The sequence below is a fragment of the Colletotrichum fructicola genome (genome assembly GCF_000319635.2).
Source record: "Colletotrichum fructicola Nara gc5 chromosome Unknown KSG_Nara_v1_contig06, whole genome shotgun sequence".
In the NCBI taxonomy this organism is placed as follows: domain Eukaryota; kingdom Fungi; phylum Ascomycota; class Sordariomycetes; order Glomerellales; family Glomerellaceae; genus Colletotrichum; species Colletotrichum fructicola.
This window is the reverse complement of record NW_027094056.1, coordinates 3000535-3027797: the sequence shown is the minus strand read 5'-3', so window position 1 is coordinate 3027797 and position 27263 is coordinate 3000535. Positions and strand designations below refer to the sequence as shown.

General features: G+C 54.0%; 6 protein-coding genes across 6 annotated transcripts; 3 read left to right on the top strand and 3 right to left on the bottom strand.

The window, feature by feature from the left end:
- Positions 1–935: 935 nt before the first annotated feature.
- CGGC5_v011099 (Agglutinin-like protein) lies at positions 936–1899 on the top strand (the record flags this gene model as incomplete). Its single annotated transcript, XM_032025752.2, has 3 exons — positions 936–993; positions 1058–1504; positions 1568–1899. 3 exons carry the CDS (start codon positions 936–938, stop codon positions 1897–1899), a joined length of 837 nt encoding a protein of 278 aa, XP_031877686.2.
- A 1845-nt stretch (positions 1900–3744) lies between these two features.
- On the bottom strand, positions 3745–4841 carry CGGC5_v011098 (uncharacterized protein; the record flags this gene model as incomplete). Its single annotated transcript, XM_032025751.1, has 2 exons — positions 3745–4573; positions 4633–4841. The coding sequence occupies 2 exons, from the start codon at positions 4839–4841 to the stop codon at positions 3745–3747; spliced, it is 1038 nt and encodes a 345-aa protein (XP_031877689.1).
- Positions 4842–6438: 1597 nt separating this feature from the next.
- AFT1-1 (Acyl-CoA ligase AFT1-1) lies at positions 6439–8458 on the bottom strand (the record flags this gene model as incomplete). The annotated part of the gene is made up of 6 exons (XM_032025750.1): positions 6439–7109; positions 7163–7325; positions 7375–7632; positions 7688–8053; positions 8115–8350; positions 8416–8458. 6 exons carry the CDS (start codon positions 8456–8458, stop codon positions 6439–6441), a joined length of 1737 nt encoding a protein of 578 aa, XP_031877688.1.
- Positions 8459–12937: 4479 nt separating this feature from the next.
- On the top strand, positions 12938–15237 carry CGGC5_v011096 (uncharacterized protein; the record flags this gene model as incomplete). The annotated part of the gene is made up of 6 exons (XM_032025748.1): positions 12938–13125; positions 13176–13303; positions 13357–14382; positions 14442–14719; positions 14770–14964; positions 15016–15237. The coding sequence occupies 6 exons, from the start codon at positions 12938–12940 to the stop codon at positions 15235–15237; spliced, it is 2037 nt and encodes a 678-aa protein (XP_031877681.1).
- A 1335-nt stretch (positions 15238–16572) lies between these two features.
- SAP2-0 (Candidapepsin-2) lies at positions 16573–18423 on the bottom strand (the record flags this gene model as incomplete). Its single annotated transcript, XM_032025747.1, has 4 exons — positions 16573–16764; positions 16963–17527; positions 17587–18148; positions 18207–18423. The coding sequence occupies 4 exons, from the start codon at positions 18421–18423 to the stop codon at positions 16573–16575; spliced, it is 1536 nt and encodes a 511-aa protein (XP_031877677.1).
- A 5268-nt stretch (positions 18424–23691) lies between these two features.
- Positions 23692–27062, top strand: EFR3 (the record flags this gene model as incomplete). Its single annotated transcript, XM_032025746.1, has 2 exons — positions 23692–23906; positions 23963–27062. 2 exons carry the CDS (start codon positions 23692–23694, stop codon positions 27060–27062), a joined length of 3315 nt encoding a protein of 1104 aa, XP_031877678.1.
- Between the last annotated feature and the right edge of the window lie 201 nt (positions 27063–27263).

Genomic DNA, 27263 nt, shown 5'->3' with positions numbered 1-27263 from the left:
CACATGGAATGCCACGACTGTCCCAAAGAGACCTTCTAAATCTAGAATCTGATCCAATATTTCTCTTATATCCTCATGTTTTAATCTCGAAATTGTTCTTCGGTCCCGGTGCTAAGAAAGGCTGGTTTGCCAAGCCAGCAAGCTTTGAGGATGAACAACCTCACCCGATGCTGTGTTTGCGTCCTTTCCATCTGCTTTGAGGACTTATCAACTCGTGTTTTTAGTCTCTTGAGTGATCAAATTTGCCGTCTCTCACTACTCGAAGGCACGTTGGTCTCATGGGGAGAGAGAAGTCGACCTTCTCAGGTGGATAATGTATTTATACCTACCACCGACCGTCAAATCGGCGGGAGGTATCGCATGACCCGCAACGATGTCATTCGTCTAGTTGGAAGAGACATGTTCTTGACAGATTCTTCTCTCAGCCTGATATGCTCGTATCTGGGTCTACATTGAGGCATACAAAATCAGGCTGCGCCTGCACCCCTGCCACACCCTCATGTGCGTGTAAGCCACATCATAAACTTGGTTCAAACGATTGGTTCCCAGACATTGATGCAAATAAGAATGCAGCACTATGTCCTGCTAAGCTAATTCCAGCTGAGATAACCCGCTTCATTACGATGTATTACCTCCAATAGAGTGTGGGCTTGGGTGGCACAACATGCTGGCCAGCGGCGTTGAGCCGCGTTCCACTCATCCTTCTTCTCTTTCGACCAAAGCCAAGACGCTTTAGGCAGCTCTAAACTATGCCCAGATAACATTCGACTTTATTTTGCCCCCCCGGGTTTGTACGAACCTCCTTATAACCAAGAGATATGTCCGCTCTCCCGCGGCTGGCCGATTACAGCCTAGTTTCTCTGTTTTCCAAGTTCACCGCAGCCAACAAGAGAAAAAAAGAGGAGGAAAAGCGAGACACGCAACGCCTGGCCAAAATGAAATTATTCGCAAGAGATGATACGGTGGTACCGGCCCCATGCTTCTCCATTTGCAGTATGTTCGACATCGTACCCGCGCTCATCAAAAACAGCCGCCCTCGCTAATCCATTTGGCATAGATGATTGCTACGTAGAGGTCCAGACCATTGGAAAAAATCCTGAGCTATGTTCAACGGGCTCAACATTTCAGGAATGCTATTCGAGATGCAACGCATGTATAGATGCCAATTCAGCCGACGCGAACAGCACAATCCAGGCTTATCTCGACCCCAAGTTCAGGCAGTATCTTGACTATTGTTCGGGAAGTGCGCCAACTTCCGCCTCCCCCACCACCTCCACCACCGCCTTCCCAGATATTCCAGCTTCGATGTTAACGACTGTCACAATGCGTCTGCTAATGCCTGTCACTGGCCTCGACGGCAAGATCGCCGCCTCTCGTTTCATGCCTACCACAATCACGAGAGAGCGGGATGAAGCTACCAGCTCTCTTACAGTAACATCACTATCCGTTACCTCCGGAGTTGCGCCAGCCAGCGGTGTAGCATCATTACAACCAACGGATGAAAGTACGTCAGCGTTTGGTCTTTGTTTTGGGCATTAAGCATTCAAGCTGATCGAATATCACCCAGCGCCGTCTGGGAGAAGTAACGTCTGGATTGCCGGCCCTGTTGTAGGTGCAATCTGCGTGGTTGGTCTTGCCCTCGGAGGCTTCTGGTTCTTGCGACGACGTAGAAGACAAAGAAGTGTACCACCGACGGCCATGGACGATGAGGGAAAGAGCAAGTTTGAAAAGGCCGAGCTGCACGCAGACGATGTTCCCAAATCGCCCCCAATGGAATTAGAAGGTTCGTATCCGACGCCTGTGCCGGAGATGGGTGTGAACGAGGTACCAGCTCAGGAAATGCTGGTTCCAGATAAGGACAGGCAGATGGTGACCGAAATGCCAGAGAGACATACATGAGGGCAATTTGAGACAGGATTCCATGGGAACTTATAGGGTGGCCGCATAACACGGGTTTCTGCGGAGTTTTGGGGTGTGGAAGCCCGCGTATATCACTGCATAGGTACTCATACTGTACTATCTAACTAAAGCAACTATATGCACCCACCCGAATCTCCTGGCCGAAGTTTGGTGACTCTATGACAAGCTAGTCCATCTCGAGTCTTCCTGCGTCCGACTAACAACCTAAACAAGGTTTCGAGTGACACGATAACTGATATCTCGGTGACACGTAGGTTGAAGCCCATTCTGGACCTTTCGCTTGGACGGTATGGCATATTTCTCCTTTCTTTCGATGTATTCAGGTATCTTCTTCAGGCTAACATACTGCTTGCTGGCTGAGGACTTTATACCTTGCATATCGCGTTTTTCTGCCGCCCTCTCTATCATTCTCACGGCCTGTTCTGTCAATTAACATCGCCATCATCGTCTGCCTTGGCCTGAAAAACTGGGAATTCGGTAGAAGGCTCCACAGACATTGCAAATTCTCAGCGCGTTGTTTCAAAACCGTCAAATCTCAATCAATGATCGAGAGCAAAGGTTTTAACAATTTGCTAATATGTCCGTCACGCCAGAAGACCCAACAATCACCTCCGCGTCTCCATCTGCTTCTGATGGATACGAAACAACAACTTTTGTCTCCAGGGAGACCGAGTCACCAATCTCATGCTGGTTCATGTGTAGTATGTTCTTTGAAATGGTTCCTTTCCACTCGCGACTAATAGAGTCACCATAGATTACTGCTACAAAGTGGCACAGATAATTGGGACGATACCATCGCTCTGCTTCTCCGAGTCTCTTTTCAAAGAATGTTTCAACGAATGCGCAGAATGCGCGGTGACCGCGGTCGAAGTCCCGAAACCCTCACTGAGCGAGGTCTTTGAAGTCTTCAAGCCATACACGGACTACTGCGCGGGACCCGGGATCATGAGCTCATACCCTCAGTCGTTGCTGACAACCGCTGTCCGCACACAAATCTTCGCCCTTACCGGGTTCGGTAGTACTGAGCCTGGCTACCCCGAGATCGTAATAGCCACGATTACCGAAATGAGACCTGGAGTGTTCACTCCGCAGGCTACCTCGCAGGCTACCTCGCAGGCTACCTCGCAACCAGTGGAGTCAATTGCTTCAGGTGCGCCGGAGAATACTGTTTCCTAATGTTTCGATGCGTTCCGCTTCTGACAGAATATTGAATGAACAGGTTTGTCCTCTGCAGGCGTAGTTGGAGCCATCATAGGCGGAACAAGTTTTATGCTACTCTTCGCTGCCGGCATGTGGTCCTTGAAGCGGAGAAGAAAGCGGAAAGTAACCCCATCGGACGCCTTAGATGATAAGAGAGGATTCGAAAAGCCGCAACTTCATTCAGACTGCATCCCTCGCCTGCCTGCCATCGAACTGGAAGGCTCATACCCTGAAGTCATTCCTGAAATAGGCGCAAACGAGATCGCGGCGCAGGAGATGCTGAGCTCTGAGCTCAGGTCGCCCGTGGAGATGCCAGAAAGACAGGCAACGTAAGCTTCGTGCTGTGACGATAGGAGAACTAGTAGATATCAGTTGCGTCCGGCAGGATAAGCTTGGTCGTGAGACCAAAACACAGATATGTGTGAACATGCGTGGCGCTTGTACAAAGAATTGGAGCTTTCAGATGATCACAGTCAGCTACAAACAGCGCATTAGCAGGATCACGGGGACGGAGAACATGAGAACACGGGAATGATGCCTGTCCCAAATAACTTGATCTTCGTTTCTTCGGCTACCCTACAGAGGTGTGGTATCATATTCTTTCCAAGAGAAAGCCGCACCATCTCAACCAATGATCTCGTCACGTCTCCTGCTCGATCCGGTGAACTGCAAGTTCTCGTTGCCAGCAACACCAGTCAGAACGTTTCCAATACCGTTGACGTCGCCGGTGCCGCCCTGCATGATGGTCGCGTAGTTGTCCGCCACCAACTGGATACCCGAGACGAACCCCTGCTCGTCGAATGCGCAGTGGCCGCCGTTGGGCGAGTTGTTCACCGTCTGCTTCGCGTTCAGCGCCTGCGCGTTGAGGCCGCTGCTGGTGCCAATCTGCTCGTACGCCTTGATGGCCGCGGGAATGGACTGCTGCAGCGAGGAGAGCTCCTGCTTCGTGCTCTGGAAGTGGATGCGCGTGTTGGCGATCGCGGCGGGGTCTTGGACGTTGACCTGGGGCTCGAGGCCGCCGCAGTTGAGCAGCACGCCGTTGCCCGCGAAGTTCTGCATGTGCGCGGGCATGAAGAAGCCAGAGAGCATGAGCGAGCCGCCGGAGACACCGGTGAAGAAGACGTTGGACTGGTTGAAGGCCATCATCTGCGGCAGCGTCTGCTGGATGAGGTCATTGACGGCCTGAGAGTGGGCGACGCCGTCGGTGCGCTGGAGGCCCTGGCCGCCGCCCCAGAAGAGGTTCGGATCGGGAGCGAGGACGGCGACGCCGGCGAGGTTCTGCTGGACGCCCTGGTTCGGCATGTCGAAGAAGGATTGCCCACCGTCGCCGTGGAGGAGGACATTCAGGCCGAGTGTGCCCTGGGCGCCGGGCTGGGCGGCAGCGCCAGGGACGCCGCTTGCTGCGGTAAATTGCTCGGCGGGACCGGAGATCTTGAAGCGAAGGTCGAGGCCACTGAAGGTTGTTAGAGACCACTAGCCACTTACACAGGTTTACCATCTTCATATACTTACTTGACGTTGGCGGTCATGTCGAGAATCATGGACCCGTCGGTGGCACGCGAGATACCCTGCGGCACCCTCGCGGCCTGCTGCTGTGCCGTCTGCCTGTTTCCATTTCCTCGTCCGTTTCCTTTTCCTCGGTTCTGCGGCGCGGCATCGGTCAGGCTCAGGAAGCTGAGCACCAACGCCAGGGCGGCGACTGGGGAGCGGACGGTCAACATCCTGGGCGTAGAAAGAGAAATGAAAGTGATATTAAAGATATCGAAGATTAAAGAAAGAAGGGTTTGCTGGCTGCCAAGCTCGCGGCGCGTCGCTCTCCCACGAAGATCAAGAAAGGAAATATCTTGGAACGCTTTTTTGGTGTCGTCGGAATTTCCCAGAAACCCGGGGAAATCAAGAGTCAAGAGACAAGAGACGGATCTGGGGTGGCAGGTTAGGTTTATCTTAAGGCGGGCGAAAAAGGATAAACGGTCTTGCTGCACGAGCACATCCCGTCATGGGCATGGGTTGCAGCCGTCCGAATGGTGGCACAGGGGTGAACCAAAACCGGGGGATGGGTTGACGAACCTGGGGCCCAGTCATGTTGCTTGTTCGGTATGCCCTTCAAAGGAGAACATGTCTTCAGGCTAAAGGCGAGCCATACAGGCCCGTCACGAAGCGAACCATCTCAAATCGACGGGCGAAGGACCAGGGACGAAAGAAGGGGATAAGCTTGTGTTGTCGTTGTTTCGCCTGGACTCGGTTGTGTGTGAGAGTTGGGACAAGTCAGTCTGGGTCTGATCGCCCGCTGGTTGGTGGGAGGTTGTTTGAGGCTTCCGAGGAGTTGAAGTGCGAACGGCTGTAGTCAGCATACAAAACACTTGAAGCGAGCACTTTTGTCCGTAGGGTCGGGAGCCTTGGACGAATCAGAGCATCGTGCTTTCCACTTGCGAACATGGGCTGGGTTGTCGGGAGGAAGAGCCAGCCGCGGGCTAGCGTGTATTGTGCCTGGCCGACTTGCGAATTCCTCGACTGCGTTTCGCTTGGCGCGTTGCTCCCGAGTCGGGAGCGATGGGATCCACGGTGCAAGAAGGTGTCGCAGACGTTTGAGGTTGTCGACGAAACCGACCCCGGGCGCTGGGTGCACCCCTGTCTGCCATCGCTCGGGGCATGTCGCCTCAGACCCCGGTCCGGGGGCCTGGCGCCCCCACATTCTTGTGTGTTCCTGCGAATGGCATCGTGTCTTTTCTACCCTTCTTGCTGCTTGTTCTGTGGATTGCTTCCATGCTATTTCCTCCTGCCGCGGGATATTTGGTGATCGGTCAAGGGCTTGTTTACGCCTCCTGCGACTTTCTCGTGGCTTGGTGTTTTGGATCGTCGGCTGAGGAGGGATGCTAAGAATACTAAGCATTGATGCTCGTGGAGCCTATGGGGTTCGGTTGGCGAGTCTCGAGGACTTTAGTGCGATTGACGATCAAAGTTGATGACGAATGGTGTTTTCGCATTTTAGGTTCCGGTGTTGGAAAACGGCCTGGCCGAAAGAAATAAGCTCAGCGTCGTTCAGCAATGTACCTTGTTTTCTGTTCGACTTCCGACGCTTGCTGACAGTTCACGGGAAGCAAGGGGCTCGGACGCACGTGGTTTCGGAACCGTCAATCTGAACTCGTATTCAGCAGAAACAGCACAGTGAGTAGTAGGCAGTAATCGCTAAATATAAGCATAGAGCGCGTATAACATTATCCAAATATGATGCGCCTGTCTGTCTAGGTGATAGCCTCGCATCAATCATACCCATCTAAACACTCCAGTCCGTCGTACAAAATCACAACATCGCGGCCCTCAGAGCTTGGGGCCCTTGGCCTTTCTAGCATCTCTCTCCCGGTCACGTAGCAACCTGCGCAGGATCTTGCCACTGGGGCTCTTGGGGATGATATCGACGAACTCGACACCGCCCTTGAGCCACTTGTGCCGCGCCTTGTGCTCCTCGACGTGCTTGCAGATATCGGCCGCGACCTCGGCTTCAGGCTTGCTGGCATATGAAGCGGCGCGCACGACATAGGCCTTTGGCACCTCGCCGGCCCGCTCGTCGGGGACTTGAATGACAGCGCAGTCGGACACGGCTGGGTGGGTAAGGAGGTGTGCCTCGAGTTCGGCCGGAGCAACCTGGTGGCCCTTCACCTTAATGAGCTCCTTAATACGGTCGACAATAACAAGATGCTCATTGCCCGCAGCCGACTTGCGCACAAGGACCTCATCACCAGTACGGATCCAACGACCATCCTCATGCCAGACAAAGGTCTCGGCATTCGCGCGCTCGTTGTGGAGGTAGCCCAAGACCACGGAGGGGCTCTGCACGAGCAGCTCGCCGGGCTTGTTGTATTCTGTGATCTCTTCGCCCGTCGTGGGGTCGACAATCTTTCCGCGGGTACCTGGGACAAGGGATCCTGAAGAGCCAACGTCGATATCAATTTCAGATGTCGTGCAAACGACAGTGCAGGTCTCGGTCATGCCTAGCATTCGTCAGTTTACAGCTCGAAATTGCTTGCGGATGAAGTAGCCTTACCATAACCTTGGCCGACATTCCACTTCGGGTATTGCTTCTTCAGCTCTTCAACGGTCTCCGCGCCGAGGGGTGCCGCGCCTGTGTACACAAAGCGCACGCTGCTGAGATCGTATTTGCTGCACAACTCCTGGTTGCGAATAACCTGGATCACAATTGGCGGGACCTACACAAGTTAGACATCGGAGCTGACACCCGAGCGGTAACGAACTTACGACTGGTAAACAGTTGATCTTAAACTTTTGGACGGCGGCAAGGAACTGCTTCAGCTCGAACTTGGGGAGCACGATGATCCCATCTCCACGGTAGGTACCGCAGTGCGCGACAACCACCAGGCCGTAGATATGGCTGAAGGGCAGCAGGCCCAAGCCAGCTTGTGTCTCAATGCCGAGCTCTTTCCTGGCGACGGACTCGTATGTTCTGAACTGAATGACGTTCGCAATGACGTTTCGGTGTGAGATCATGACGGCTTTCTGAAGTTGGTGTTAGTCGGGCCAGAAGTATCCACACTCGCCAAGCTTCACTTACAGGCAAACCAGATGTACCACTCGAGTAGCACAAGTATGCGACCTGTCGTGCGCCTTGTCCCTTGACCCATTTCAGAGGCTCCAATTCAGGTAGCGACTTGCCCTCTTGAATGAGATCCTCCACGGTGGCGTACGGTGTCTTCTGATCAACGCCAGGAACTGGCAACAAGAAGATGCGGTCATTGGGGATGTTGACTGCCTTGGCTGCCTTGAGCGCAGTCTCGAGCAGCGGGATACATGTGAAGATAGCTTTGGCGTTGGACGATCGCAGCTGGTGCTCAAATTCTTGAGCCGAGTACGCGGCACTGGCCGGGGTTACTATGCCCGACAGGCGGTGGACGGCGTGTGTGAAGGGAATGTAATCGATCTGTGAACATATCAGCCACAGCTGTTTGGAGTCGCCTGGGATTTTCAGCAGGTCAACTTACGGTGTTGAGGGAGAAGAGAGCAACGACCTTGTCCCATTCTGTCCCCTCGTTTGGTGCGAACTCGAGCTTCTTGGAGATCGCCCGCGCCAAGTAATCGGTTCGCTGTTTCACTTCGGATGCTGTGTACGATCTGCCGGACAAACCGCAGGTGTAGGGGTTTCTGGCTTTGACGAGAGGATAGCGACCGTATTGCTCATTGTTCATGAACTCGCCGATTGTGATTGAATCGGGGGGATCTGTGGAGAAAGAATGAGCATTGGCCGCATCGCAACGGCGTGGATGGCTGGCGGGCATGTCTTACCGATGGGCAGTTTGGGGACCCAACTTGGCGACGTGAAAACCATCTTGAGTGATGAAACTTCCTAGCTGGAATGAAGATACAGAGTGAAAAAGAGGTCGCGACTTTGAGAGCTCCTGTCAAACACGTAGCAAGTCCGATCGTGAGAATGTCAATACCAGCTCCAGAAAATGGGGGGTTCTTGGGACTTTTGAATGAACGGAAAAAGTGGACACGAGGCTCGGTGAAGAGAAGAGCTCACTGCCGGCTTTGTTTGACGGAAAACAAAAATGACAGCAAAGTGGCAGAGAACGGCAGCTAGGTTCCCCCATTACCCAAGGGCCCTCCCTTTTCTGCCTCCGCTTGCCGGGGGGCTGGACCGAGTTTAGATCCCTTTCGCCATTGCGCAGCTGTGCCCTGGGCAACTGTGACGGCACCCCGTCGAAAGCCCCCTGCTTCTTGCAGCTGCGGCAGCCAGATGCAGAACGTCCAAGACTTGGAGAAAGATAGCTTCCCCCACTTCTCCGCATTTCTCCCCACGCAGGTGTGACTTGATTCACCTCGGCAGAGAGAGCGGCGTGGTAGTGCGGCATCTTGCCGTCCTGTTCTGTCTAGCGCTGGGAAAGGAAGGTTCCCGAGTCATTGTGGCCATGCCGCCGGCCGTCATTTTCGACGATCTCGGTGGCTAAATTGCTAACGCGTTAACGGCAGCTGGGCCTAGATGCGATCCGATGTCAGGAGCCGAAGGTGCAGCGTCAGCATCCAATCCTGGCCGTCATTGGCTCACCGGCGATGAGCTTCCCATAGCTCTAAACTCTGCCTACTCATGATCCATGTCGCAATCAAACAGCGCATGGCTTCTGGTGACCGACGTCTTAGAAATAGGGCGCTTGGGAAGAGGTCTCATCCGGTCGGGCCTTGGTTAACGGCATTGCTGAAGTGGCAGCTCGGCGTTTATGTACAGCTCTGCTTTACCGTTGCGCGCAGCTTAGCCAGCGGGGACCGAGGGCCAAACTGGCTCTTCCCCAACTGCCAAGGAAACGGCTAGCCCCCCTAACCGAGATTCTTCCGAGGCCACAGAGATGCCGATACCCAAGGGTCATTCGTCAACCGAGACCCACGGCTCACCCCGGAAGTCAATTGTTTGAATCTCCGGCGCGGAATTGATTCCCGCCGCGGCCCCGGATTCTTGCCAATCTCATCTTGTGGGCCGCGCAAGAATACCGCTCTCCATCTGCATCATTACGGGGCGACGCGACCATTCGTGGGGCGGTTCATGCGGAGGCTCATGGGCCGGCAACATCATCAACTTTGGCAGAGTCATGAGCGATTCTCGTCATGCAGCTTTGGAAAAAGCGGAATGGACACCGCCTGGTTCCCATGCAGCGACATCTAAAATAACATCCAAGCTGGACTAGCAACTTGATTCCTCCTTGCTTTTTGGCCCAGCACTTCAAGCTTTTGGCAGGTTTTTTTTTATCGTTTTGTTTGGCCCTGCTTAAAGGTAGACAACAATCAACGGCGCCATCGCATAGTTGCGAAGCCAATCAGGTTCATTGTTGAAAACCTTCTTTACACTTGTCTTTGTCGCACGCGTCTGAGTCATCATTGCAACCCACGTTCAACGTCAAGTCATTGCAAGAAGCAAGCAGTCCTAGGGTCTGCGCAAGATTGACGGCCCTGCTTGTCTAGTTCTATTCTTGCTGCTAATGGCAATGCCTTGTGCCTCCATCGTGATTTCCTAGAAGCGCTAGGTAGTAGACACGACTCGGGACTGAAAGTTTTCCCTCTGTAACTCTTCTAGAGCGTCGACGTATTCTCTCCGGCCTGTCCTGTACGTCCACACGCGTCAATGTACATAGCAGGCGCCCGACCGTTCGTATTCTAAAAATACAAATGCTCCCATGTACCTCTCCAGACAGGATTGGGCGGGGTTTGCTTTGTACTCTAGCGATGATTCTCTTTTCCCACTCCTTTGTCGCAGTGTCTTCCAGTCATTGTCTCTCTCAGCTTCGAAGAAGTTTCCTCTCTAAACCACAGTGCATTATGCATTAGTGTTCAATTCTGTTTCTACTGTTTTCAAACTCTGCTGTCACTTACTAAAGACGTTCCACAGGTATGGAATCGCGAAGACGCCGGCAATTATGCTATTTTACTTCCCGAGGCCCCTTTTCTCTCATACCGGCTTTGTTCTGAGTGTCATGAGAGTCTGCTGCAGATTTAAAAGTGCACTGGGCATATACTAAGCCCTGCTTCTTCACTCTCTCAGAGATGAGCTTCAGCATCCAATGTTTCTTCTTGTCCGTCCCGAGTCCACCAATTTCGGCACGTACAATCAAACAGCTAACCTGATATTGCTGACCTCCAGCAACGTCGGTGTACATTTTGTACTTCATCCTGCTTCTGATCCTTTTCACACTCCGCAACATGACGAGACCAGCATGATATGTTGAAGGTGCCATTGAGAACGTTATATGATATATGTGGACACTTAAGCTCTCTCCCTCTTCGCTTTTTGGATAGCTAACTTGAAGTCTCCTGTCTCGTTCACACTCAAGTTTATATTGGAGGGAATGACATTTGATTCTCCATGGTAACACAAGCGAACGCGGCGCCTCCCGATCATCTTGATGTAGACCATACCGGATCCCCTGCCTTTGTGTCTATTCATTATACCACGGGGTAAGAAGGAGATGTTTCCGAATCTTGAAGGCACTCCGGTATCTCGAACTTAAGGCTGTATTTTCCCATTCTGCGTTTCTTCGTTCTCGAAATTGTAAGAAGGCATCGATCTTTTCAATCAAGAATATGTACTTTGGTGTCATCCCCCGCTCCACCTCCCAGACCGTGGCCTACTCATACTTCTCATTCACTCCCGATTCAGTAACACCTTCAGTTGCCCTCTTCTCTCCGGAGAATCAGCCTGTCCCTATATCAGAGCTGCATTATTTACACACATATGACTCCCTCAGGACTTCTATTTAAAGGCTTAATTCAACTTTCCTTGGTTTTCCCTTCCACTGTTACCAACACCGCAAAAAGTCTTTTTCTTCTTTATCTACCGGAATTTGCTACGGTATACCTAAGATTTGAAGATTCAATTAAGGTCAGTGAAGGTTTAAAATCTTTACTGTTATCCTCATCTTCGTCGTCCCCTTTCCTCGTCGTCCCCTTTCCTCGTCGTCCCCTTCCCTCGTCGTCCCCTTTCCTCGTCGTCCCCTTCCCTCGTCGTCCCCTTTCCTCGTCGTCCCCCTTCTCTGTCCCCCTTCTCTGTCCCCCTTCTCTGTCCCCCTTCTCTGTCCCCCTTCTCTGTCCCCCTTCTCTGTCCCATTTCCCTATGCTCTTTCTCGTTGCATCACATGTTTCAAAGACGAACAAGACTAGCCAATCTTAATCAACAAGGTGCAGTCTCCTACTCTGTAGCATCGTATACCCATTCAAGTATACCCTCGTTTTGGTCACATTGCATCGCAAAAACGATTGAATGATGTCTTTCCTATGCTGCCCGTTCCCCAATGACTTCTTCAAAGCCCCTTCCATCCATGCTATTTGCTCTCTTTCCCATTATGTTACAACCTGTAAGGACGATTATGCTCGCTCCTTCCTGTGCTGATCGTTCCCCCATGTGACTCTTTTAGAGTCCCTTCTGCTGTCTATAAAATCACCCTCACCTCCTCACACCTCCCTCCTTTCTTCCACCACAACCACAACCTCATCTCCAGTCACTAGGAACCTTTCTTCCAATTCATCTCTCACAATCTAACATACCATAGCACTGTCCTACATCACACAAGTCTTTTGAAACTTGCGTCTCTAACGTTGAGGTAAGCCTTCTTCCTCCCCCCCCTCTCCTCCTTCCTAGCACGATCAGGCGCGGTCTTTCCTGTTCTGCCCGTCACCCCCACCCACGTGACCCCTTCAGAGTCCCTTCTACCGTCTATAAAGGCACCCTCACATCTCCTCACCCCTCCCTCCTTTTCATCCTCTACCACGACAACCACCAGCACCACCACCACCACCACATGACTTCCTCCAACCCTTCTTTCACAATCTAACATCATACAGTACCAACCTACATCATACAGTACCCTCGTTCATCCGTCTCCTTCGCAGTTCCCAACCGAACTGCTCGTTCTTTCTTGCTGTCCTTCAAACCTTCTTCCACATTTCCACCACTTTCCGCTTTCTCCCCACCTTCGACCTCTGCCTCCGCCCACACCCTCCACACTCTTTGCCAGTACCTGACCCAGTGCGTGTTCTTTCGCCTTACCACGACTTCCTGCACATTCGATCAGTATCTCATCAGCCTGCTAACCTCAGACGTTCTAGGCTCAACCAGCACCCTGAAGCTGCCACGACCTTTTCTCTGTCACAGGAGCACCCTTCCTCCCAAAGCGATCAATTCCAAGGATACGTTGCACGCCTCTCTGCATGTCAATCTAGACAGCTGAGGACTGCTATATATACTTGAGGTTGACGTTAGGAGACCTCTTCCCACCAACCAACCCCCTTGTGCACTCATCTTCACCGTCACTCTCATTCAACGATGGCGGTCCTTTCCAAGACAGCCCCGGTCTGGGCTGACAACCGCCAGGCTCTTTGCGACAGCGTGGGCTACTACAAGGCGCACGAGAGCAGCATGTACACCAACTCAAAGATCGCCCGAGGCATTCTGATCAACAAGCATGTCTCTGTGCGCGATATGCTTAGTGCTGAGGTCGTCATCACTACTATGTAAGTCATCACCAATATCCTTCCAAAAAAACACGCTAACATGACATCAGCGGAGGTGGACGAAAGAAGAATGACGATGGAGTCTACGTTCGAACTGAGTCTGGCGCAGCTACTGAGGGTCTTGTCAAGGCTGCTATCGCTGCCAAGGAGCAGTATCTGCCTATCGCAGTCATTCTTGGTAAGTAGCCAGTCTCCCCAGTCTGTCTGAAACATTTACTAAGGCCTTGGCAGGTGACCAGTATCCCCTGGCATCTTTCAAGCCCAATCATGTCTACAATGTGCTGGACTTCTTCTCCATCACCGACATCTGGTCTGAGATTGACACCAGCACCTCCGAGGGTGTTTCGATCTGGAAGGTTCGGCTCGAGAAGACAGACCGGAGCACGCCATCTTGGTGGGAACCCGAGGCTCAGCCAACTTCTTTGACCCCTGGTTTCCCCCAGATGCCGCGCACATGCACGAGCTGCAACACCGATTCCAACCAGATCTTCTCTCAGACCTGGACTTGTCTGAATGGCAGGTGCGACGCAGCGTTTGTTTTCGCCTCCAACATCAGCGTTCAAGATCTTACCTTCGCCTCGCCCTGCGCCGCTCACTTGGCCTGGTGTAGACATTGCCATGTGGGTAGCAAGACGATCTTTGCTGATGGATGGGCTTGCCTCAACAAGACTTGCGAGGCTTACTTCGAGTTCCCCACTGGAGTCGTCAAGGAGTCTCTGACTTACTCAGAGAACTTTCTCCAGGAGCGGACCAACAATGTCCTCCCAGCTGGATTCCTCTTGAAGCCCAACCTTCCTGGCACAGCGGCGAACGGCTCCCTGGGAACGGAGAAGTACATGCGGGTTGGCATGGTCTGTCCCAAGTGTGGCTGCTGCTCGAGACGCAAGTTTTGGACAGGCTGGGCTTACGAGGCCTCAGACTGCGACTTCGTCTTGGATGCCAAGCCTGCACCTTACCCGTTGAGCCATGTTCACGCCGAGGAAGATCGTACTTCCAAAATGGTCTTCTCAAAGCCTTGGACTGCCACCCCTCAGATCTTGCAGAAGACCTACACTGCGAATGGATACACCGCCGAGCAGTATCTCCTTCCTGATCCCATCAAGAACTCGGTAGTTCTTGGATCTGTGACCGTCTTCCGTTCGACCAGGGCCATCAACGCTGAAGTGGGCGGCCCGGACGACATGTGGCTCAACCTTCTCCATGAGACAGCCACGAACGACTTTGGCCTTCAGCGAAAGCCTGCCATCCACCCTAACCGTGAGTCTTTTCCCCTTTGATGAGAACTTCCTGACTAGAACTGGGCTAACCTACTGCAGACCCGAGCGAGAAGCTTACCCGCCACTTCATGCAGAACTGGGGTGCTCCCTACAAGTTCGCTGTTGCAGTCGCTTCGAAGCCCTTCAGTGATGCGCCCAACTCCATCATTGGTGCCCTCAAGCGGATGCAATGGGCTGGCAGAATCACTGTCGACAAGACCAACGCCTCATTCCGAGAGGCAAACATGAACGCGGTTCGATGCGGAACCATCTCTGAGGAGTTCGTCGACTTCAACGAGGTGCTGTCTCTGGGATACATGGAGCAGGACAGAATCAGCGTAAGTATTTCAAGGTCCAATCATTCTTCTTGCGGCTAATGCGATGGCAGTTCCACGATGATGGTGAGGACACCCTGGGCCCTACAGTGGCCACCCTCTCTCTGGGCAGCCCTGCGCAGATGCTCTTCCGCTCCAAGAAGAAGTACATGGGAGTCAAGAAGGACAACCTCCCCTGCCTCAAGTTCCCTGTCCGCCACGGAGATATGGTGGTGATGCACGGAACTCGCATCCATCAGGCTTACGAGGTTTGACTGCCCGTCCCTTTTTGTGAAGACTTCCATCTAACTTTTCTGTAGCACTCGGTCGACCCCAAGGGTATGCGTCGCTTCGCTCTGACGTCTCGCAACATCGTCCTTGACACGCTGGATGAAGAGAAGCGGGCCGATGCCATTCAGAAGAGCATCCTGCCTGACCTTCCAGCCGACTGGGACTACCCCAAGCCTTCCCAGTCTAGGAAGCGTGCCAACGACGAGGCCGGCGTCACTGCCGCCAACAAGAAAGCTAAGACCAAGGCTTAAACGCGATGAAGACGATGGTCCTGAGAAGATGGAACGATGAGGCGTACTTTGAGTTTGCCGTTTCTGCGTTTGCGTTTGCGATTACAAAAGAGCTTGGCGCGGGGGGCTGGTGCATTCGTGAGGAGAGACTTCGTCATTGGAGACGATATATCGGCCACATTTCACGCCAAATTATCTTGCTCTTCACATTATAGCATACCTCTGCCGTCCTTTGCGGCTCTTTTCAAGTGGCATTTGAACACTTTGCTCTTAGCTAGATACCCAAAAGTTAGTTCGTTCAGTAGTGCAGTCTGATTTTCACACAAACCCAGCTGCCCGGACAGTATCCGCAGTGTCTCGCAAGAAGAAAGAATGCCCGAGCTCCCGTTTGCCATTGAAGTAGGCCTCAGCCTCTCGATGCAAACAGGTTTGTGTCAAACCCGGCCACACGTGGCGACGGGACTAGGAAGTTGCCAAAAATCAAAGCTGAGCGTTGAGACACATGTCTCTTGCGGGATTCACCGCCCACAGGCCCAGGTCTTCTCCGCCTTGTCGGGAGACGTGGTGCCGAGAGAGGGGAGGCAGCTTGTTTAAACTTGAGCTCTAGCCGTAAGAGGAGCGCTCCGGAGCCCAAGCTACCGGGACTTTCCACTCGGCGAGAGTAGCGAGACGGGTGAAAGTAGCCAGCCTTCTTTCTACGGGGTCGTCGTTGTTGGTTGAATCCAGCTTATTGGGTTGCTTACTGCCCGCACAGCCGGAAGGGGTTTGGCTGGTGTCTCGGCGAATTCTCCGATTCTAGACCCTGAACAGAAAGTGGTGAGGAGGGAAGAGAGACCTTGTTATGTAGGCGGCGCTTCTCGGCGGTAGACCAGATCTAGCTACTTGGCTTAGATTTGGCTGGATGGGTAGAATCAAATGAGTTCAATTGGATGCAGGGCAGTAGAGCAGATATGATGTGAAGTAATCGTTATTGGAATAAGGCTGTCTGTCTATGCTACAGAAAGCCACTGTTCGTCTTCATGGGTATCATAACGGGTCGTGAAAGCGAAGAAAAAGGGAAAAGAAAAGGTGCCTGGCTGAACCAGCTCAGGCGCAACAAATCCAGGCCGTCCCGATGCAGTCAGTCCCCTACCCTACCCCCAATGTCAAGAAAAGATTCCACACTCCTCCCAATGCATGCATGCGTTACCAAGAGAACCCGATCTGCCCTTCTTTTTTTCGAGTCTCATATGCAATCAGTTCATTCAATCAAAGCAAACCAAGCCAAGCCATGCTTTTTTTCCACTCCAGAAATTTGCAAGCAAAGAAGCCACCCAAGACCAAGTTGAAGGAAAGAATAAAGCTCAATGAAAGCATTTATCCAAAGAAAGGGTCTTGGACATTCCAAAGAACAGCCGCCAACGTCATGAGGCTGCCGAGGAGTAGACAAAGGTCTCTGGAGTCGGAGGCCCAGGAGAAAGCCGCGGAGTGCGCGTCGCTCGAGGAGGTAGTGGACGAGGATGTGCCTTGCGTACCGGTGCCGGTGCCGGTGCCGGAGGAGGAGGTCGTCTGAGAAGAAGGTGTCAATGTCTTTGAGGTTTCTTGAGCAGTCGCAGCAGCAGTGGTAGTGGCAGAGACAGAGGCAGAAGCAGTAGGCGTGACAGGCCCGTAGGTCGGCAAAGTAAAGGAGATTGAAAAGGAAGTATCGTGGGCGTCGATGGGTCCGGTCGATACTTGAAGCTTGGCGGTGGTAGTGGTGGTACTTACTGTCGTTGAGCCTCCACTGCTGCTGTCGACGTCGCCCGAGGGACCCTCGCAGAGCCCGACGGCCGAGTCCGGGACGGGGCTCGTGCCCTTGCCAAGGGTGATGATCTGCTCCTTGCCGCAGTTCGAGGCCTGCGCGATGTGGACGGCCTGATTGTCCCAGTCGAAGACGAAGTAGCCCGCGCGCAGGACGCTGTCGCCGAGGATCTGCTGGTCGCTGGTAGTGACGAGGCCGACGTAGCAGACGCCCGTCTTGGGGCCGATATCGAGGATGAAGTCGCTGAGGGGCACGCGGAGCACCTTGCGGCTGAACTGGAAGGTGACGTAGGCGTCGCTGCCGCCGTTGGACAAGGGCGGGGTGCGCAGGTTGCAGTCGGCGACCCAGTATCCGTCGCTATCGGATGTGGCCTTGAGGTCTGCGAGAATGGGGTTCGCGAGGGAGGGGTGGAGGCGGGTGAGTGTGGTGCCGGAGTCGAGCATCACGTTCTTGTCGTCGTCGGAGATGGTGTACGTCTTGGCCTGGGCGTTGGGCAGGGAGAGACCCAGTCCACCAAGCGTGACGGCAAGGCTGGGGTTCGTTAGAAGAGAATGACACGGGATGATTTTGGCAAAGGGGATGAAACTTACCGAGGCTCGTTGCGCGAACCGGCGATGAGGGGGACGTTCTCGAGCTTACCGATGTACTTTCCCTGGTCAACACCGCCAAAGATGAGAGCACCAGTGTCCGAGCCGGCGTGACGCAGATCGAGGGAGAAGGCGCGGACGTTGATGACGCCCTGGTCCTTGAGGCTGTTGAGAACCAGGCTGTAGGGCTTGCCAGGAGCGTAGCCGCTGCGCAGGTCGGGGGCGAGGCCAAGGATGCCGGTTGCTATGCCGCTACTCTTGGTGACGACCCCGAAGGTCTGGTTGAGGACGGTGCCGGAGCCGAGGCCGATGGTGTCGCTGTAGTAGGCGATCTCGGCGCTGGTCTGGGTTGACGGCTGAGAAGGGTCGCCGTAGTTGAGCTTCCGGGAATCGAAGGGACCGATGGGCGGGGTCTTGCTGTTGCGAGGGACATACTGGCCGGCGGCGGAGCACTGGCGGGCCTGGCTGGCGGTGGAAGCGGTGCTGCAGTCGGGGTTGACCCAGAGCTCTGAGGAGCCGGTGTCGAGAAGGACCGTAACCTTCTGACCCGGAGTACCCATCATGACTATGAAGTGGATTTCGTTAGTCGAGTTCATATAAGGAAGGACCCTAGTGATACTCACTGTCCATAGAATAGTAGAACTGGCGATTGTTGATGAGAACCTCGAAAGCATCGCGCTTAGACAACTCGCTCATGTCGGGCTTGACCTCGTTAACCGGAATGCTGAGGTATCCGTGACCCTGGACGGTGCGACGGCCGAAGTGAAAGGGCAAGGAGAACGCAGTGACCGAGGTCACCGCAGCGGCGCCGGCGACGGCGACGAGGATTCCAGACTTCATCCTGGGCGACGCGAGGATGGAATGATTTTTCTGGTTGACTATGGCGGAATCCTGGGATTGCAAAGCTGGAGAAGGGAAGGTGAGAAGATCCCTTTTGAATATTGAAGGCGATGAAAACCCTGAGGAGACCAGGCTATCAAAATGGGAAGGGAAGAACTGCAACTCAAGTAAGAATAAGAAAATAAGAATGAGGCGCCACCCCGGAATGCCAGCTTCTAGAGCGCTCAGCTTGGACCAGACGGGACAGGTCTGGCTGTGTTGGTGGTAATCGGCGGTGGGGTTGCCTGTTGTTGGTCGAAGGGCGAGAAGGGTGAGGCTGCAGCCGGTCCTCGACCCGCGCTCGCACTAAGGGTGGTTGGCGTTGCTTGGGGCTCAAAGGTCGATAAAGAGATGGCCTGTCGTCATCGCCGTTTCCTTCTCGACACAACTGCATGCGGCTCTCTCTTTGGCCTCCGTCCTCACTCCAAGTCTTCCGTCCCTTGGCCAGATCACTTTCGGTAGTTCTTCAGCCGCGTGGCCAAGTAATTCTGGACGTCCATCACTTCCGTATTAGACGGTCCCAGCAGGGCGGATATCCACAAGCCAACGTGCCTGCTCCGGAGCCTTCTGCATGCGATCTATCCCCTGCCGGTCACTCCATGCGTTGCGCCAGCCACGCGAGGTTCTGGCCGACACACTCAGACATGTTGACAGATAGGGTCTGTAAGCACTGGGTCTTCTTGAGATCCTGAAGCCCAGTTGGAGCCAATTCTGATCAAAGTGATCGTCCTCTTCGGCTTCGACGAGATTTTCGATTGACAGGAACAGACAGCCATGTCTGGAATGTGAGACACCCTCCCGAACGCGGCAAGCAACGGCCTCCTCATGGCAGCCCCCATTGGCTACGCGCCCACCGCCTACTAAGTTTCTTGGCAACAGGTATCGTCAGAAGAATACCTGGATATTGGGATTCAAGCCGTCATTGGGACATGCTGTTGGCCGTTGGCCAGACTTCTGGGAAGACCGATATTGCATGGTTACACGGAAGTGCGAGAGTAGAAAACAGTCGAGCCTGGCTACTGGACGACACGTGGAGACGATTCTATCGCCGGCACGCTCAAGTCGATACGTGCGGGACTATCGCAACTGATGAAAACATGCTAGAAGTGAATCCACTTGGTGTCGTTGAAGAGACCGTGAGCCTCTGCCTAGCCCGGAGCAAACTCCGTACGCAGCGACACTTATAATAGCGGCAACCATTGGGTACCCCCGCCGGCACTTGTCCATCAACCATAATTGTATGGGGGGTGTTCGTGTCCGAATCGTCCGTCCCAACTTTTCTGATTCGGTGAGCTCGGTGGACTACACCTTCCAGAGAGATCGAAGTGGGATCGGCAATGGGATCCACTCAAAGTTGAGTTGTCCGGGGTGCGTTGCATTGAATCAGGGACCAATCAGCTATGACTGACACGACTTCATCTCTGCAAGAGAGTTGTCTTCGGAACCTTGCGCCGCAAAGCCAAACACTTGCTTGATGACCTACTTGTGCTTGTCTGTTCAATAGAGCGATGTCTTTTGCTCAATGATCCTGACCATGCTGTCGGATAAATCGCAGAGACGGCAACGATAGCCGACCATGAACCCTAGTGCTAGCTATCGGAAGCTCTAGATAGCCTCCTTAGGCTTGAAGAATGCCATGTGGCTTAGAACCACGGCGGCGGAACTTTGCGTCTGTGCCGTTTCTGTCCTCGACGTTGTCGCCAGCGGCGTCCTTGGTGTGCCCCTCTGGCGCGTGGAGGCGGACACGTTGAGATCAGGACGGCGACGTCTTGGCGAAAGCAGAATGAGAGGGCGCCCGGGTAATTTACGGCCGTTGTGACGACATTGCTCGCCGTGTGATGATATTTGCTGAGATAGATTCTCATATCGTAGCAACAGCCATCGCACGGTTACTACGCGGTGCCTCAAGGTGCCGTGTAATCCATGATAGACCTATGTTTTGTCAGCTGAGTGAGAGCTCAACCCAGCTGTCAAGGAAAGTGTTCGGAAAGAATGGTTATGATGGAGGGCCACTGGGCAGGCGACGGGAACGGTGCATAATTAACAACCTAGTCGTCCGAGGTCACGTATGAACTCGGCATGTCAGCTGGCCGCCTGCAATTTGGTGTCCACGAACGGCGCCCCGTGTGATCGGCCGCATCGGGATCATCGGAGGTGCAATGACCCCCGGAGAGAGCGGGGGATGCGGAGAAGTGGCACACACGCAGATCGGATCGATAGATGATTGGTCGTGGATACGGTGGGAGATGCCTCGAGCAGGCTCGAATAGGACCATTTCATGTGATCTGCTTCCTAAAACGCTCCTGTTGACACCCACCTACATGCAGGCGATGGCATGAAGTGGGTTGAGTCGGGCTGGAGAGGGCGGGAACAGCGTTCTATGCTCAAGCGAAGAACATGTGGTAGAGCTGAGCAGCTGGCCGGTTGAGAGAATAATCCGGGGGAAATCCGGGTCGAAGTGGAGGCTTGTGGTGAGTTGTCATCATTAGAGGGGTTGAGGGGCTGTAATGTCATGTGGTGAGGGGGGAAAGGACTTCACATGCCAAGATGCGAGCGAAGAATCAAGGGCTGCTGCCAACCAGAGGAGCTGTGGCACCGCCGCTACTCCGATGGATTTGGTACTTGAATGATTGATCAATGAGGCGTGGCAGCTGCAGGTCTCAGTAACAAGGAAAGGTGGGAAGACGAGAGGGACACATGTTGAGAAGAAGGGGAGAAGGAAATGGATGAGAAGAGGCCCATGTGGCAGAGCTAAGCTACTGGAACAGTTGGGAATGCGCAGATTGTGCTAGCAATGCGCGGGCGTGGGGGCGGGATGCCTTGGATGGGACGGGATGCTGACGACATCGGACGAGACGGCGGTGACTGCCTTCGTGAACAATTGGACGATGGAAAGGTGCCTGATGTGAGGCTTGCAGAATGCAGCAGGAGGGGAGGTGGTGACAGGTGCAAGGAAGGAAAGAAGCACTCGGTTGAACGCTTCGACGCAACATGCCCGGCCCTTTCCTATCTGCACAGACCTTCCATTGCCGACAACCTACTCTGCCATACCTTCACCGCGTTGCGAAATGCCTCATCTCAATCATATGATGAAAAAGAGGGAAGAACAAAAGGAAAAAAAAAGAACTTCTGCAGCGCTGCAGGTCTACCTGAAATGAGCTAAGGCGGCTTTACGGAGGTAAGCTGCTTCGGAGGCTGCCTGGCCCGGAGAACAAGCGGAGGCCATGACAGAGCCTGTGTAGATGCGTCTGAGCACCTGTATGAAGTGCAGTCCGAACAGGCGGGATCATCCCAGGCATCTACCCGTCCCAGACTTTTCCAAACGTAACGCTCGACTCCCAAACACCTGGCAGAGAGAACCGGAACGCCCAAAATAGAGGGAGGATCGCTGTATGTTTGGCCCCAAGCAACTGGGGCCGCCGCATCGTGAGTTCGTCGGCAGCAGGTCTCAGTGCATGCCAGGGCAGGGCATAGCGGCGATGAAACGGGTGCCCAATGACAGTCAAGGGGGGCGGCAAAGTATTTGTACATGCATCTGCATCAAGTTGGAGAAACGGCAAGCGACAACCGCAATGGATGGTCAGGCATGGTGAGGCGAAGGGAGGTGTGCCTGTTCTTGGTTTCGCACAGCATCATGCTCGTTGGTGTCAGACAGCTCTGGTGTGGTAGCATTGCAGCTTTCTCTTCAGCTGTTCAGGCCACCTTGCCAATCCTGCCGGGTGGAAATGGCAAGGCATGGATTGCTTCTCTGGCGATTTTGTCGATACCTGACTTCCATTCTTTGGTCCTTTGTCTCGTATTGTTTGGCGAAGGTGGCCATCGTAATATCAACACAAGATACAGGTTCGGCAAATTGGCATTCCGCAATAGCCTTCGATAGTGCTCCCCTACCTACCCCAAATCTTGCAGCCCCGTCCATCGTAATGAGGTCTGGATACGCCGATACGGGGACGCTGTGGGAATCCCCCAAACCCCTTTTGCCCCTCTTCCAGCACAGGGCTGCAGGGATAGGAGATTCGAAGCTCAGACCGGGCCACGCTAGCCCCCAAAGGGGCGACCGAGTGGTGGGAATCCCAGACTCCCTCCGTGCTGGACGTGCGACTGAGCAAACGCGCGTTTCCGCTGCGAGCCGGTGCATCGGACGCTGGGACGGCTCCCCGAGATTAATCATTGCCATCTTTGCAGCCAGACAGGTGAATGTCTCTTTCTGCGTCGCATCGCGTCTTTCTTTCGCACATGCTTGAGACTCAGATACACGAGACCAGGGCACCTCGCCATGTGCATTTCTTCAGGCATAGGTAGTCTCTGGCACCTGCGGCGTAGCCAACGCTTGTCTGAGCATGTGTTCCAGCTGCATTTTGTTTTCAGCGTTTTCTCCTTTTCATTAGGTGACCAGAACATGGTTGGAGACTCGATCTTGAGATGGAATGAAATGAGAGAGTCAACCTTTTCCGATCATTTTGATTTGTGACTCAACTGGCCAATAGTAGGACGATGCAGCTGGGTGATGACGACAATCGCAGGATTGGAGGGTGGTGTTGTGGGCAGGTTGGTCCAAGGTATCAGTAGGAACTTTGCCGTAAGGTGGAAAACAACAGCAAGCTCACGTCGCCCGCCATCTCGGCCCATTGTCCAGCACCCACCTCCAGCTCCAGTGTGCTGCAGTCGTCAGTCCGCAGTCCGTCCGGCAAGCGCTCCCGCCCCGTGGCACCTCTCGCTGCTGACCTGCACCACTGTCACCACCCATGTCCTCCACGACCTGGGAAGCGCGATTTTCACAGGCCAGCCACGTCCCTAATTTTTTTTCCCTTTATCCACCCGGGGCCTCTTGGTGCCTTTCCTCTCATACGGAACCCAGCACGCTTCAATCTACCCACGCTCACACCCCCGGTCCGACTCGTCGTCCCCTGTGTTGGCTTGGCTTGGCTAGACCTTGACTGGAATCTGCTTCTGTCGGGTGTCTTGTCTGCCACACCCTTCCTTCGCCCGCCGCTGGTTCTACTTACGCCAGCTTCCACTTTATTTTCTCCAATGCCTTACTCCTTCCTTGCTTTTCGCGATCCTAACCGACGACGCCGACGTCCGACTCTCCTTTCAAGATCTTGACGCGCCGCCTCCAAATAGCTATATCCAACCTCGATGCTTTTTCGCTGCCATACGCTGCTACCAGCCACCAGGTAGTCTTTCCTCGACTTCCCTTGCTCTCCGGGCCCCGAGCCCCCCGACGCCATGAACGCGATCCAGCAAAAATGTCGGCCGAAGCATCAGGTCTTGGTCCTGAAGTGCTATCCGCGGACGACAAAGGGCGCTGTTGATGTCAAGCCTAATTCCAGCGAGCTGAGCTACTTGCTGTTCTATGCTACTTCGCGACGCTCCAAAATCCAGAAGATTGGGTCCTTTCTGGAGAAAAAGACAGCTAGCGATGTCTGGCGTCAGCGCATTGGGTTCGCCCCCTGTGACTCTCGAGATATGAGCCCTTTGCTGACCGTTCTTCGCTCAGAAACGTTCAAGTGACTCTGCGAATCCTTACGGCCTTGATCGAAAAGGCCCCGAAGGACCTGCCACTTGTCGCTCCCAATGTGTTGAAAATTCTCGACCTCATCCTCGGCTCCAAGGATATAACCATGGTTGAATCATCTATCCCTACTTTCGAAGCCTTCTGCGAGAACCACGATACGTCATCTTCCTTTGCCGACCAAGCCTATCTCGCCCAGTACGAATCCATCGTTCGCACTTATGCCTCCCTCGCCTCCACCCGCCAAAACCCTGGAAAGGGAGCGTCCAGCAAACCCGTGCTGATGCGATGGAGGAACGCTGGCTTGGAAGCAATCAGGAGCGTGTCCTCATCTGAGGCTTTATCATCTGTTACTGGCCGTCAGTTTGATGTTATTGTCCCCGTCATATTGGACAATCTGTGGTGGGACGATGACGAGCTTCTGGAGACTATACTTGGGCGGATACGGATGGAGGAGAAGGTCCAAACAGAAAAGCTTCGCCGTAGGACGAGCGTTGCGACTCAAGGGACCGGCGAAACAGGCGAGGCAAACCCCATTGCCTTGACAGGAACGGCCATGGACGTCGACAAGCTCGCCGAAGAGGATGTTGGTGTGCTCGCCTTGCAGTGCTTGAAGCAGATCTTCATCACGCCCAACCGACCGCAAATCCACTCCGCCACCGCCGCTCTTTTCCAGTTCATCGAGAAACGTGTTGCAAATGGCGACTCCGTTGTCAAGACAGATGAGAAATCTGCCAAGGATCACGGGTGGGCAATCAGTGTTTACGACACCGTTGCACGGTGGGCGCCGGTGCAGGACCGTTACGTTATCTTGGTGACGGCCCTGGATCATCTTGTAAAAGCCCCCGTGAAGGACGACAATCTCAAGATACATCTGGTCTTGACCGCCATGATTGGTTCTTTGCTGCGGTCCGACGTCAATCTCATCGGACTCAGCGCAATGGATGTCTTGCTGGGTCTGATTCAGCACATGAAGAAGCTCATTCAACTACCTGGAGGGCTCAGTAGGGGGGAAACAGAGGTCGACGGAGGGCCACCTTCTTCGCCTCAGGCTTCTGCGGAAGTCGCTGCTCAAAGGCGGGAACTGCTTGACCGCATCCAGTCGTGCATTGGGGACCTGGCAACACACGTTTACTACGCGGATCAGATTTCAGACATGATCTCGACGATTCTACTGCGACTGAAGCCTTCCAAGTCCTCGAGTGCCAATTCATCACCCCAGGCAGAGAACGCCGAGCCAGTTTCACAAGATGACGCAAACGGGAGCCAGACTTCGCATCTTGAGACATACCTCTCACGTAATGTGGCCAAGACCGCGGCCTTGAAGGCCATCAAGAACATTCTTCTTGTGGCCAACCCGAGGGCGCAGATGTCTGGCAACCTGAATCTGTCAAGAAATAAGGTTCCCATCCAAACATGGGAAAACACACAGTGGCTCCTGCGAGACCCGGATGGCGAGGTTAGGAAGGCATATGTTGATGCGCTGTTAACATGGCTCGACCGAGAAACCACAGCAGCGGACTTGAAGGCTCGGGATGAGAACGCTCAGCACCACCGATCGTCATTGAAGAACAGCCGCGAGCTCCAACCCGGTAGCGCCGCTCAACGGGCTGCCTCCAGCGCCTCCAACAACCGAGACAAGCCTTCCCGGCATCGCTCGCACTTCCTGCAGCTTCTCCATATTGCCATCTACGACAATGCGTTGCAGTATGTTGACTACGACTACGATATGGTTCTGCTACATGTGCTCCTAAACAAGCTGGTAATCCGACTGGGCGTTAATGCAGTTCAGTACGGATTGCCCATGGTTTTCCGTCTGCAGGAAGACATTCCCGACGCTGAGACACCTGTGCAGAAGGTACGCCTTGGCAGTCTCGCCCATGGGTATTTCTGGGCCGTTACCGAACGATTCGACATTGAAAACTCCGTTGTCGGTCGTGCGATTACGAACGAGGTCATTCGACGCCGCAGCAAGCACTTTTGGACCGAGGGCGTTGCCATCCCCCCACCACCAATGGAGACCATCACTCCAGGCGTGCCCACGTCGCTCACAAAGATGCCTGCCAATGAGGTCGAGTCGGAAGCCCTCTTGCCATTCGATGACCGAACATCACTCGTTGAGAGCATTGCCGCAAGCTACATCGACACCAGTATTTCACCACCGTCCAGCCCACCTCAATCTCCCGGGCGCAACTTTTCTCATCCGATCCTAAGTTCGTCGCTTAGCACAGTTCCTGCTGTTCCTGGAAACGAGTTGCCCACAGTGTTCCGCGAGCACATGCTAGCGGAATGGTCAAAAGAGTCGGCGATGCTGGCCCTCCAAGCGGGAAGCAAGTCGGAGTCGTTGGCTGGCTCAAAGACCGGCACTATGGGAACCAACCGACACTTGACGGTCAATGGCGCTAACGGCCACACGGGGGCGTCCTCACCGGCTGGCAGCCAGCAAGGCCTGCGTCCAAACACCGCACAGACACACGGTGGTTTGTCTCCCATGAGCAAGCTGCGCAAGAGCAGTGTCCGCAGTGGTGTGTCGCCGTCTCCCTCTGATTCTAGCAGGGGCATTGTCGCGTCCGTCGACCAGCTCAAGGCTATTCTCACAGGGCAAGTACCAGCGACACCAATAGGCACCTCGGCCGGGCTGCACCAAGACAGTGATAGCGACAGCATGGTCAGTTACGACTTCACGCCATCTGAGCTCAGTTTCAACCCGGCGACTTCACAGGGAGAAAACGGCGGTGGGGCATCGCTAGGCCGCACACGGTCGGCGTCGCAGTCAAGCAAGGGCGGGCCGCTAAACTCCAACCCGCTGTATGAGCAGAACGAAGGCGAGGAGGTGCCGCCCGTGCCGCCGCTACCAGGGCATATCGGCGGGCTCACTTCTTCGATATCCATCCAGGATTATGCGGTGAAGCCGGCAAGGAGGGATCTGAGCAGCAGGGGCGGTGACAGTCTGTATCACGGGTCAAACAGAGGAGACATGTCCATGGTTTCGGGAGGAGGAATGGATTTGCACGAGCTTCTTAATGGGATTGACAGCCGAGCAGGGGAGCTCAGCTTGGGGAATGTCACGAAGCCGCCTTACTAATGGATTTGGGCGAGTTTAAAATTTGTATTACTACTACACCTGGGCGTAGAAGTTTAGCGAGGCGCGATGCCGAGTGTTTGCAGCTTTAAGAAGCGTAGCTATAAGAAGCATTGTTCAAAATTGCCTCTGTTGAATTGGACGTGAGGGCATGCTCCAAAAATGATGGACGATAACGACGGTAGCACTGCATTTCCATCTCGT